The following is a 12,547-nucleotide window of genomic DNA, read 5'->3' on the forward strand; positions in this document are numbered from 1 at the left end:
ATTGATGCAAAGGCCTCTTGAACACTGGGGGTTGTGAGGACCGCAGTAGTCTGCCGAATTAAACCAAGCGCTGACTCCTCCACGTTCCTCCCCTTCCTGGGCCTTTTTGTTGGAAGGCGGAGGGGAGGAACCTGTGATTCGGTCAGGCTACTGAGCATGGCCACCTCCTGGCTGCCACTTTCCCCCGCCACCTCCTGGCTGAGACTTTCCATGGTCTCCTCCTGGCTGAGATGGGACATAGTTTTATATTTTTTGTAATCAATCACACACAATTTTGAGCTCATGACTGTGGCAATTTCAATGTTAACAAATAGAAAAGTCTATCATTCTGACCCCAGCATTTTTCATTCTTGTCCCAATCATTTTTGGCTACTACTGTCTATTAACATGTAAACCACTTTGTTAAATCAGAAATTAGTGATCAATAATAACATCTAGTTAACAATTCAATTTTTCACCAGAAATATTTTGAACAATGCTATACCTGGCTCAAGCTGGGCTCCTCCACATCTTCCTGGGTGGAAGGCCCAGGTTGGACTTCGGAAGCCTCATCTGAGGTGGAAGGAAGTGTGGAAGGAAGAGTGGAAGGAAGGGTTTAGAGTGATGGCCTGATTTCAGTCTGATCTGACAAAAACTGCAGTCTGTTGTAGTACCAGAGCCCTTGGGACATAAACGTCATCTGCTGCTGCTCCTGATCTCATGGAATCCTGGACCTTTTTGCGCTCTCTTTTATATGTGCTCTTCGGGCCAGCAATTTTGGCCTTCAAATAGGTGATGTCTGCCGTGGGAATCACCGGCTTCACCAATTCCAACAGTTGATCAAGCGCTGCCTTCCTCTTTAGTTTGTTATTATAAAAAGGGTGTTTCACCTGCCATAGACAGGGCAGCTCTCTGTATTTATCAATGAAGTTGGGGAGGAAGTCTTGGGCATTGAATTTATCCATATTCTCTGCAAGACAACGCAAGACAAACCCTAATGTCAGGCTAAACTCTCATAATCTTGTCCTAAAATAGGCCTGAATCTATAAGCAGTATAGGCCACTGATGCCCCAAGTTAAAATGTTACCTTCGTTAGCACGATCGGTGCTTACGCTACTCCATCCTCTGCTCACAGATCGTATGTACGATGCACGTGTGTTATGCTTTATATACACTTTGCATGCGTGAAACTCCGCCCCTGACCTTCTTTCTAGTATATTCCCCGCCCCTTCTCTTTTGGCGCAGTGGGAGAGCACATGGCAGAGACAGAGCAGGTGCATGAGAGTAGCAGCAACGATGAAAGCCCGGAGCCACAAACGTCCCGTCCCAAGATATAAGGCCTCAAATATGGCCTTTGTAGAGATGGTGGACATCTTGAAGAGGGCCGACTATGACGGGAAATATGGACCGTATAGAAACCCAAATGTGAGAAAGGCCAAGATCATGACTAAAGTTGTGAAAAGTCTGCAGAAGAATTTTGGGGTACGATGATCCAAGGAGCAACTGAGGAAACGATGGTCGATGGTTTCTTTACTGTTGTACAGTTTAAAATGCCAAGTTTCAGGTTTGTGGGCACAGTAATTGTTCGTATGTAAACATCATTTGTTCGCCCACTAATACGATGTTTTTGGCATATGCAAGTTAACTACATTTGTTCATGCCTATTTGTATTAAAAGAAGTTTGTTGTCTAGATGTGTTTGTAACTAGAATGAAATGCAAACTTGATTCAGTGTAAGGAGAGGACACTCAGCAGCTGTTTACAAATCTGGACGCAGGAGCACTAGTGTGGGACACCAGAACACCCTTTTTAGGGTGTCCCAAGCAGGTGCTCCAGTGGATACTAGGGGTCTCTACATGTGTGATACTTTACCAAAAAAGGTAAGTATTCCAGTTTGAAGAAAGGGAAAAAAATCATGCATTCAGCTTGGAACTCTGCCAAAACAGACAATTGTACGACACTTCCAAGCAATGTTTTATATTCCTATTTCTTGTCTCAAATATCTGTGTGCTAAGTATACCTTTTTTTTAATTCACATAGGGGAGAAAAGACTCGGGACATCTGAGGACACCAGGGACCCCCAACCTCCTAAAGAAGGGGAAGTCACCACACCACAACCTGAGGATGTGGAGGGAGGAGAGGATCATGAAGTGGTTGAAATAGTGACCACAACAGGTGAGTGTCTGAGACCACAGCTTCAGGTAATAGATGTATGTCTGCATATTTATAATACATGGTGTGTTTTTTTTTTTTTTTTTTAGGTGATGTGGATGTTGTGGAAGAAGAAACTCATTTCACCAGTGCAAGTGCACACGTCCTCATCGGGGAGATCATGGTGTGCAATCGTGATTTAGAAAAGATAAAGGAAGACATCAATGATGTTCAACAAAAAATGAAGAACATTATTGACGTTTAAGGCAGAACCTAAAACACACAAAAATTGTACCGTTTTGTACTGAAATTTGTTATTTTAAAGTATTTTAAAAGCCAAATTTTGAAGATGCACACAGTGTGTCAACATGTGCTATCTGCCATCACGGGATATCAATGTATGCGTTGTGTGGGTGCAATCCCTTCCTCGCAACTCAAGTAGGTGAGAGGAAGGGGTTGCACCCCCAAAACACGTCCATTGATCCCCCCATGATGGGAGCTAGCACATGTTGACATTAGGCGTGGGATCAGGAGTGAAATCCACATGACTCCCAATTTTTGTGCATCTTCAAAATTTGGCTTTTACAGGGGTGACATCACCCCATCTGATGAACGCAAGATCAACAGAGTTTTAACATACTAATGTCTGATATTGCCTTCACTTTTTCAAAGTTGAACTTTGTAAGTTCCTGAGTTGTGTATGTTATGGTTTTAAACATGCCTGTTTAACTAAAAAAAGGATATTTATAATGTCAAACATAAAAATGTTATACACCAAAGATGTTGGTTTGTTCAAAAACCCTTTTCTAACGCACATATGAATGTGCTTGGAGTAAAATGTTTTATACTCAATGTGTGGCTTACACCTCCTCCATGGTCAAGATTTCAGCAATTAGTGGCTGAGACCTGGAGGATGGAGTTCCTAATGGCATCTGTACATGATTCCATTCCCCAATTTACTAAAGTGTGGGAGCCTTGGGATCTATCGGAATATGGGACTCACGCATCAACCACTGCCTCCTAATTTACAATTTATATTTATATTAACATAACGGTGTCTCTGTTCATCCTCTCTCCCCCTTTCCCCATTGTAAATATGCCAATAGATACTTTAACGGCCTTCTATTGATTATTCTTGACTGTTCTCTGGTTTTGGACTCTAATATACACCTATAAGTTGTTTATAATTTTTGATAAGTGATACAGTGCACCCCTGTGTCCTGTATCTGTGGACATTGCTTACATTCATCTATGTGTTCTACATTGTCTTCTTTTTGTATGTTTGTTAACATTGCATTTTCCTTACTGATTTAATGTGCATTATGTAACGAGTTTACATGTATCTTTTCTCCTTTATAACCCAATAAAAATAAAATTTTGAAACAATGTGTGGCTTCTTCTTTCAATGCTCAATACCGGTTTTTGGAGTAAGTTGGTGTTTACAGTGACAATGGGGGTTATTTACTAGGCAAATCCACTTTGCACTACAAGTGCACTTTCAGTGCAGTTTCAAGTGCACTTGTAGTGCAAAGTGGATTTGCCTTTAGTAAATAACCCCCACAGTCCTCTAAAATTGGCCCCAATCAGGCCATTTTAGGCACTCAAAACAATTCATGGTGCTGAAAAGGATGATTATTTTTCTCATTAATGCAGTACATACATTAACAACAAAAACAAGGTGTGTGTGTGTAGCAGACCCACAACATAATAGTTAGCTGAAGAAGAGATTGTCACCTCATGTATCAAATAAATAACGTTTGCACTATTGAAGAAAATGGTCAAAAAGAAAAGCCCATTGGAGAACCTAGGGGACAGCTAAAAGAAACACAAGCAGTAAATCAAATGAAGTATTAGTTCAGTTTAAAATAAAAATTTATTTTAAAAGTGTTTCACACATTTGCTAGCATATCAATGGCCCCCCTACCCGCAAAGTACTCCAGATATTTTTGTCTCATTTCACGGGCGCTTTGGGAGGGGCAAGCCAGGACGGCAACAAACAAGCACAATATGGGTCAGTTTATATTCCGCCATGTGGATTGGTGTTAGAAATAGGTGGAACCGGCTGGCCTTTATGGCGAAAGCATTCTCCACCACTTTTCTGGCTCTGGCCAGCCGGTAGTTAAAAACCCTCTGGTTCGGGGTGAGGGTCCTCATGGGAAATGGCCTCATCAGATGTTCACCTAGCCCAAACGCTTCATCAGCGTCGAGCACAAACGGAAGACCAGCCACGTTGTCTTCCGCAAGTGGCAAACCCAAGCCACCATTCTGGAGACGTGTGTAAAACTCCATCTGTGCGATGACTCCACCATCCAACATCCAGCCATTCTTCCCCACGTCCACATACAAAAACTCGTATGTTGCCAACACCACCACCAACATCACAATACTATTAAACCCCTTATAGTTATAATAGTATGACCCCGAGTTGGGGGGTGGGACAATGTGGACATGTTTCCCATCTATTGCCCCTCTGCAGTTAGGAAAGTCCCACCGCTGGGTGAAGTGGGATACCACAGTCTGCCATTCCTGTGGGTTTGAAGGAAACTGTGGAGTCAAACAGGGGAAAAAAAAATTGTACTTTTGCACATAACATTGCAAGCAGATTAGACACAAACATTCTTGGCCAACATCAGTATAACATTTATTTTAAGGAGTAATTAAAGACAAAAGTATAAGGTCCACTTATCAGATTCCTTACACCCTCTGATGACCCATTGTAAAAATTTTAGGACAGGATGTTTTGGACAGGTAACCCTCTCCACTTCATTGAGAGCTGAATGCATAAATGATGTGTGTTACTTTGGCCAGCCCCTCCTTACTTACACTATTGGCAGCCCACTGGACAGGTAAGAAGTGTCATAATACAAAAATATGAATACACACTGTACAAATTGAAGCACATTTTTACATTCTGCAATTACCTATCAAGATAATAGGAGAACAAAACTTTAAACATTACCATTTGAAAGTATTTAGGCAGGCCCTTGCACTACATGCTTTGGTGAATTCATCCATAAATATGAACGCAAAAGAGGTAGGTATAGTGTATATGGGTTTGGCAAAGTCAGCAGATAGAGGATTGGTATCAGTTGACTTAGTGGTTGGGGAAGAGGGAGGGTTCCAAATGAGTTTGGGCCCCCCCCCCCCCAAAAAAAATCTTGCACTCTGCCTGAATTTAAGGACAAAAATAACACTTAAACACATTTTAGGGGTGTTTACGGTAAGCACTACAATGGAGCTGAGAAAAAACATTGTTAAGTGAGTAGGCTAGGTGTTTATGGGCCCAGGATAGCATGCTGGGGAGGTTAGTGAAGGCAAATATGCACGAAGGACAAAAAAGGAACTTTAAAAGCTTCCAGCATGCATAGGGATAAAGAGGACACTCACAGCATATTACAATCATGGTAATTAGGGAATGATGAAATAAATACAATACATTAGCAAACATTAAATACATAGAATGTGATGTTAAAGGATAAAACTTACCCTAATATAGTCCTTCTGCAGGACCTGAATGATGGCAGAACAGGTCTCTAGAATAATGATTCCCAGAGCCTGGGGGGAGATGCCTGTTGAGAACTTGATGTCCTGTAGAATTCTCCACGCCGCCATGTACCGCAAGGTGGCGACGAGCCTCTGCTCGGGAGTGATGGCTTGCCGCATGCAGGTGTCCTGCTTGGTAATATAAGGGGACAGCAAAGCCAACAGATGGTGAAAAACGGGGTCCGTCATCTGGAGATACCGTATTTATCGGTGTATAACACGCACTTTTTTCCCCTTAAAATCAGGGGAAAATCGTGGGTGCGTGTTATACGCCGATCCCCCCCGCTGTTTGTGAGCAGAGCGAGCCGGCCGCCGATATACATATATAGCCGAGTGTACTCAGCTAGGTTCGGCTAGCTCCGCTCACAGTCACGCCCAGTCCTGCCCTATGATTGACATAACACAGGGACTGGGCGTGACTGTGAGCGGAGCTAGCCGAACCTAGCTGAGTACACTCGGCTATATATGTATATCGGCGGCGCTCGGCTCCGCTCACAGTCATGCCCAGTCTGGGCGGGACTACGAGAATAGCCTAGAAAAGCTGGCTCTGTGTATTTTCAAACTGCAGTGACACTGACAAGTCACTGCAGTTTAACTGAAGCCTGGGCAAGGCTGTAAATGTCACTGACAAGGCTGCAAGGCTGCAGGTGAACACTGATAAGGCTGCAGATGGACACTGACAAGGCTGCAGGTGGACACTGACAAGGCTGCAGGTGGACACTGACAAGGCTGCAGGTGGACACTGACAAGGCTGCAGGTGGACACTGACAAGGCTGCAAGTGGACACTGATAAGGCTGCAAATGACACTGGCAAGGCTGCAAATGACACTGGCAAGGCTGCAAATGACACTGGCAAGGCTGCAAATGACACTGGCAAGGCTGCAAATGACACTGACAAGACACTGACAAGGCTGCAAATGACACTGACAAGGCTGCAAATGACACTAGACAAGCATGCAGATGGACACTGATAAGGTTGCATTGATGGGCATTTAAATGTAAGTATTTTTCCTTAAAATTCCCTCCAAAACTTGGGGTGCCTGTTATACGCCGCCGCGTGTTATATGCCAATAAATACGGTAATTCCTGAAATCATCAGGATTATTCTCCTGGATCTCCCGCAACAAAAGCATATGAGAGAATTGGTCACGCTGGAGCAACCAGTTCTTGGTCCATGAACTCCTCCTCGTCCTGTTCATGAACTGGACTTGGGTCAAAGTAAGAACCCCAACACCAAGGCCCCTGCACAGCACGAACTCTATGACAAGTACGTACCCGCAATTTGGCTTCAAAATGGTTGGCTGGTCAGAACAAACTAACAGAATGCACTGAAAATCAGAAAGAACCTGAGAAGAACAATCTTAAAATCAGAAACAAACTGACAACACGCACTGAAGAACAGATACGAAGCCACAAGCACAAACTGAAGAGCAGTAACGATCTGAAGAGCACGAGGCAGAAAAGCATGAATCGTCCCTCACCAAACTTCTACTAAACACGAGATTAGCAGAAGGAACCCAAAGGGTGGTGCACTGGCTATTGAACTTCCTCTTTATAGTGCTGTCGTACGACAGCACATTCTTGACGATCGGAATTTCCGACAACATTTGTGCGACCGTGTGTATGCAAGATAAGTTTGAGCCAACACCCGTCGGAGAAAAATCCACGGTTTGGTTGTCGGAAATTCCGATCGTCTGTACGCGGCATAAGTAGATGCTAAGCAGAAGCAGTCACCGTTTGGGCTAACACGTGGCAGGCATTTAGGACATGTAGTTCAGCTCACTATTTCTTGGCAAGTGGTTAATTGGGTTCCAATGGCTTAGTGATCAGCAGTTCCCAGTGATCGGGTCCCAGATTCTCACACAAGACGCAGTCTTTCAGCTGGTACCTTCAGGATGCAGCAACTCTCCCTCTCAAACCAGTCTCTGTAGGCAGCTTCAGCAGGCTCAGATGCAGGTCCGTCCCCTCTCCTTGATGTGGGAGAGCAGGCACAGCAACAGGTCCTCTTAGCTCCTAATAGCTCCAGTGCCTTGTGAGGCACAGACCCTCACAACAGATCTGTCCTCATCATTTTCTTTCCTAGACTACTGGGTCAAGATCAGTTTGGAAAACATTAAACCTCCTCCTCCTCTAGGTACAAAGATTTATGGGAATTGAAGTTCACAGTCTGCCAGCCTCCATTAACAAGCAACATCCATCGCCCCTTTAAGAACTTCAATTCCCATCATTGTCTCTTTCTCCTGCCCTCTGATTGGATCCACACTGCACTGCCAAAAGGGAGGGGGGAGAGTAGGAGCAAACATACACAACCATAGAACAGCCAGCACTGAGGAAGAAAAAAGTGGGTTGCATTACTCTCTGTGTAAATGAAGGTGTACAGTCTACTTTCTCCACGATAGGTGGCGCTCTTCCGCAGAAGCATCATTTTTGGAGAGTAACTCAAGAGGAACAGGGTTTGGATGCCACCTCCTCATGTTACTTTGGGTCTGCTACTCTTTTGAACATCCTCCCGATTGGGCATGAGATGGCCAGGCCATATTCTGCTCTCTTTACAGGCATTGTCAATCCAAATGAGCACCACACTGCACTCACTACATACAAAGCAGCCCGGCAGGGGGAAAGCAGGGGATTACACATAGTCGGCAGCAGCACACGGCTACATAACTATGCAATGAAATCTATACCTGGAGTTCAGCTTTAATTTAAAAAAACTCTAATGCCCCGTACACACGATCGGACTTTCCGCTAACAAAAACGTGGATTTTTGTTCGAAGGATGTTGGCTCAAACTTGTCTTGCATACACACAGTCACACAAATGTTGGATAACAATTAAGAACGTGGGAACGTGGTGACGTACAACGAGCCGAAAAAGAGGAAGTCCAATAGCCAGTGCGGCTCCTTCTGCTTGATTCCGAGCATGCGTGAACTTTTGTGTGTCTGACTTGTGTACACGCGATTGAACTTTCCAACAACAAAGTTTTGTTGGCGGAAAATTTGAGAACCTGCTAGCAAACATTTGTTGGCAGAAAGTCCGACAGCAAACGTTCGATGGAGCATACACACGGTCGGACTTTTTCCGACAACAAGCTCACATCCAATATTTCCCGTCGGAAAATCCGTCCTTGTGTACGCGGCATAAGCCTCACATTAAAGCAACAGAAAGTGTACATTTTTATATTAAGTGGACAGAAAGAACTTCCTGGAGATGTCTGGGAACCAAGAAGCCTAGCCAAGTTATAAAAAAAGCATACACATGAACTACTTGCTACCCACCCACAGAAGACTTACAGAGGATGGGCAGCACAGGCAGGCTGGACCACATCCCTGTACATTACCAGCTTGCTTCCAGGTTTGGGGCTTGCATGCACGCGCCTCCTGCTGACCCGTGCTGCGATTTGAAAAAACATGAGTTTGGCAGCTGATTTGAGCAAGTCACAGACAGATGTCTGTGTTTACAAAAGCACAGAACTCTGTGTATAGGGAACAGCGACCTGGATGAATCACAGCCAGAAGCAGCACACATTACACACCGTTAGGCACACAGTTAACCCCTTGATTGACCCTAGATGTTAACTCCTTCCCAGCTAGTGTCAGTATGCAGTATTATCACTAAGCATTGTATTAGTGTCACTAGCGATGTTAGTGTCAGTTAGTGACCCTCACAGATAGTGTGTGTTAGCGTCAGATTGTCTGCCACCATATCACAATAAATTCCAATATGTATACCATACTTTTTAGACGATATAACTTTCACACAAACCTGTTAATATACACTTATTGGGATTTTTTTTAACCAAAAACATGTAGCAGAATACATTTTTGGCCTTAATTTATGAAGAAATGCGATTTATTCTTTTTTTTTCTTTTTTTTTCATTGGCTAGGTTTTATAGCAGAAAGTAGAAAATATTAGGGTTTTTTTTCAAAATTTTAGGAATTTTTGTTTATATAATAAAATTTTAAAAAAAATTTTTTTTTAAATTTTAAAAAACCCAGTGGTGATCAAATACCACCAAAGGAAAGCTCTATTTGTGTGAACAAAATTATATAAATTTCATTTGCATACAGTGTTGCATGACCACGCAGTTGCCAGTTAAAGTAGTGCAGTGCTAAATAGCAGAAAAACCTTCCAGAGGTCAAGTTCAAATCCCTCCTTCGGAGTGCTGCTGTGCATTCAAAAATTTTCCACCATTCAGGTTGAACAGTATCCACCAGTCAGGCTGAAGTTTAGTGCTGTTCAACTAGAATTTGGCTTTAGTAGTAAGTTAACAGGGATGCATATTACAATAAATATTAGGGTATAACCTTTTTGGATTACATTTTGCAAAAAGTATTTTTTTTTTTTTAACCATTCAATTAACATTGCAGAATTTGTTGTCAGACATGACTTACAAGACTTTTCCAAGTGACAGTAGGAGCTTCTATCACTGAACAAAGTTGGTAAAACGTACAGCACAGGTAAAATTTTAGCTATACAGTGTTGTTAAAGGCGTAAGTAGCATCACCTGGCTCAGTGTTCCCCATTGCTTCTGTAAAACAGTGTGCCATCTACAGCGTAACCATTAAACTTTATAAGCAGAATGAATAAGTTGGAGTTTTTTGAATTTCATATCACAGATTTGTTAGGGTGGTCATAATTGATTGAACAGGTTGATGGGTATGATTAGAAAAATATATGTTAAATATTATATTGTAAATACTGTATATTTTTTATTCAACAGGGATATTTAGGACTGTATTGATCCTCAAAAATTATGCGTTTTTTTAAAACATATTAAGTTAGTAAAAATAATATTAAAGTCAGAACATTTACTCCAAGTACTTTAAGGCCTCTTGCACATGATACACCTGTTTGAGCATCTACTTTTTCAGACTTTTTTTTATGTATTTGCGCGCATTTTCACGTATATGCGTTTGCGCAATTTTGTGTGCTTTTGCGCATTTTCGCGCAAACACGCAAAAATGTATTATTGTGTTCTCTTTCTGCACAATATGTAAATGGAAATTTGCTCACATTTGTGCACATGGAGCCTAAATTACTGACCAAAAAAGCAGATTTTTCCAATTTTTTTTTTTTACTGAAGAATGCACGGCACTTGTTTATGTGCCTGTGTGCATAGGCTCATTACAATTATTGGGCTGTATTTTAGCTCAGTAAAAAAAAAGCTGTACTGAGCTTTTTCAAGCTGCAGTGTGCAAGAGGCCTAAAGCTGCTGTTTGGGCATGAAAAAAAAAAAAAGTAAGTGCCCCAGCATTATTGCTGGGGCACTTTTAGGTATATTCTTTTAGGTATAATATACTATTGAAGAGACAAGTCAACTGAGCCACTTGAGGGTGTGCTGAGTGACTGGTCCCCTTAATGCCCCTCCTAGTTCTGAATTACACAAACACCTCCACTTTGCTCCCCTAAAATCCAAATGATCAGGGTGTGGGGGATGAGAGATAAATAAAGAGAAAAAAAAAAAACGCGCAGAGGATGGGGATCTCCTTATTGAAAATTTAGACTTGCACAGAGAAAGGCCTTAATCTTCTCTGTAACTCCCTATAGAATAAGCACACACTGTAACACGTCAGTGACCCATGATCAGATTACTTGCTTTGAGATATTGTTCAAGAAAAAGACCACATTTTCACTTTTTTTGTTTTAGGAAAAAGTGAGAAAACCTGGTTAATAGCACATCGATGTTATGGAAGTTCAAGGCTTGGAATTCTTGCCTATTTTAATGGCTGTTTGGACCTTCTTTGGGTTTATAATTTTATATGTTCTTACCATCCTCAATGGCCATGCTGAGTCTTACTTCCTTTACATCAGGTAAGAATGTAATGTATTTATATATGGGGAGAAAAAAGGCTGTTGTAGGAGAACTGGACTGCAACTTTTGGCTCCTGACAAAGTTGTTCCCCTTAAAGAGCAAGAGGAGAATCTTTTCACCAGCCAGCATGAGCCATTGTGCTTGCTGTGCTTTCTGGCCTATAATTTTCTTTAGCTTGAATTAACAATTAAACATAACAAGAACATAATTAGGACATCAGGGTAAAGGGGTATCCTAGCTACTAGTATCATGCCATTAAAGTGGTAGCAAACCACAAAAAAAAAAAAAATACCTCTGCAAGTTAAGAGCATAATGTGCTAGTATGCATTGCATACTAGCATATTATGAAAGACCTCCATTAAAACTAAGCCCTCCAGCAGTGCGCTGTCATTGCTGACAGGGCTTCCATCTTCACCCGGTCTTCTTTCCGGGTTCGCTGGCTCTGGCCATTTGAATGGACGAACTGCGATGATGTCACTCCGGCACATGCACGTGGGAGCCTCAGCTGCGGCACAGCTCTTTCATTGAGAACGCAGTGCACATGTGCCGGTAGTGTCACCAGCTGCTACTTAAGTAAATATCTTCTACAGCTGAACAACTTCACAGCTGAACTCCAGGATTTATCTGTATTGCACACTTACATTGATCTAGCTTGACACAATGTAAGTTCGCATATCTCATACCGGATGGGTTGCTGGTGAAGCTGAAAATCACTGTAGTAGCTATGCTACTACAGTGATAGCCGCAATCTTCTAGGTCCTGCTCGGGTTCTGTGCGAGTGGCTTCCACCCTGCGCACAGAACACAGGGGAGATGGGTACTCGGCAGTTCTGCAATCTATAGAATGCTTTGTATTCTTTTCAATTAATACAAGGAATATTCTGTTTAGACAAGGTGAAGAGGTCTCCGCTCCTCCTCTCCACTTCGACCAATTAGAGATCGCTTTTTGGTTCTCTATGCAAGGGAGACTTTTACAGGTAATTGATGTAGCAATGTGGGCTACAATTGCAAAGCATAGCAATTCTCTGTCATTTCTATGTACTGTATTGTCCCTCTAGTGCCCA

At 42.4% G+C, this 12,547-nt stretch overlaps 2 protein-coding genes across 6 annotated transcripts in view; one reads left to right on the top strand and one right to left on the bottom strand.

Moving 5' to 3' along the window:
• The window catches only part of KIAA1210 (KIAA1210 ortholog), a 292,927-nt gene that overhangs the window by 37,542 nt on the left and 242,838 nt on the right, over positions 1 to 12,547 (bottom strand). The gene's annotated exons all lie outside the window — the stretch shown is intronic.
• The window catches only part of LOC141107250 (DNA damage-regulated autophagy modulator protein 1-like), a 36,788-nt gene continuing 34,911 nt past the window's right edge, over positions 10,671 to 12,547 (top strand). The window contains exon 1 of the mRNA XM_073597957.1: positions 10,671 to 11,483. Coding sequence (XP_073454058.1) covers positions 11,359 to 11,483 — 125 coding nt within the window. The 5' untranslated portion in view covers positions 10,671 to 11,358. The remainder of the gene's footprint in view (positions 11,484 to 12,547) is intronic.

The sequence above is a fragment of the Aquarana catesbeiana genome, linkage group LG09, assembly GCF_042186555.1.
Source record: "Aquarana catesbeiana isolate 2022-GZ linkage group LG09, ASM4218655v1, whole genome shotgun sequence".
Classification (NCBI taxonomy): Eukaryota; Metazoa; Chordata; class Amphibia; order Anura; family Ranidae; genus Aquarana; species Aquarana catesbeiana.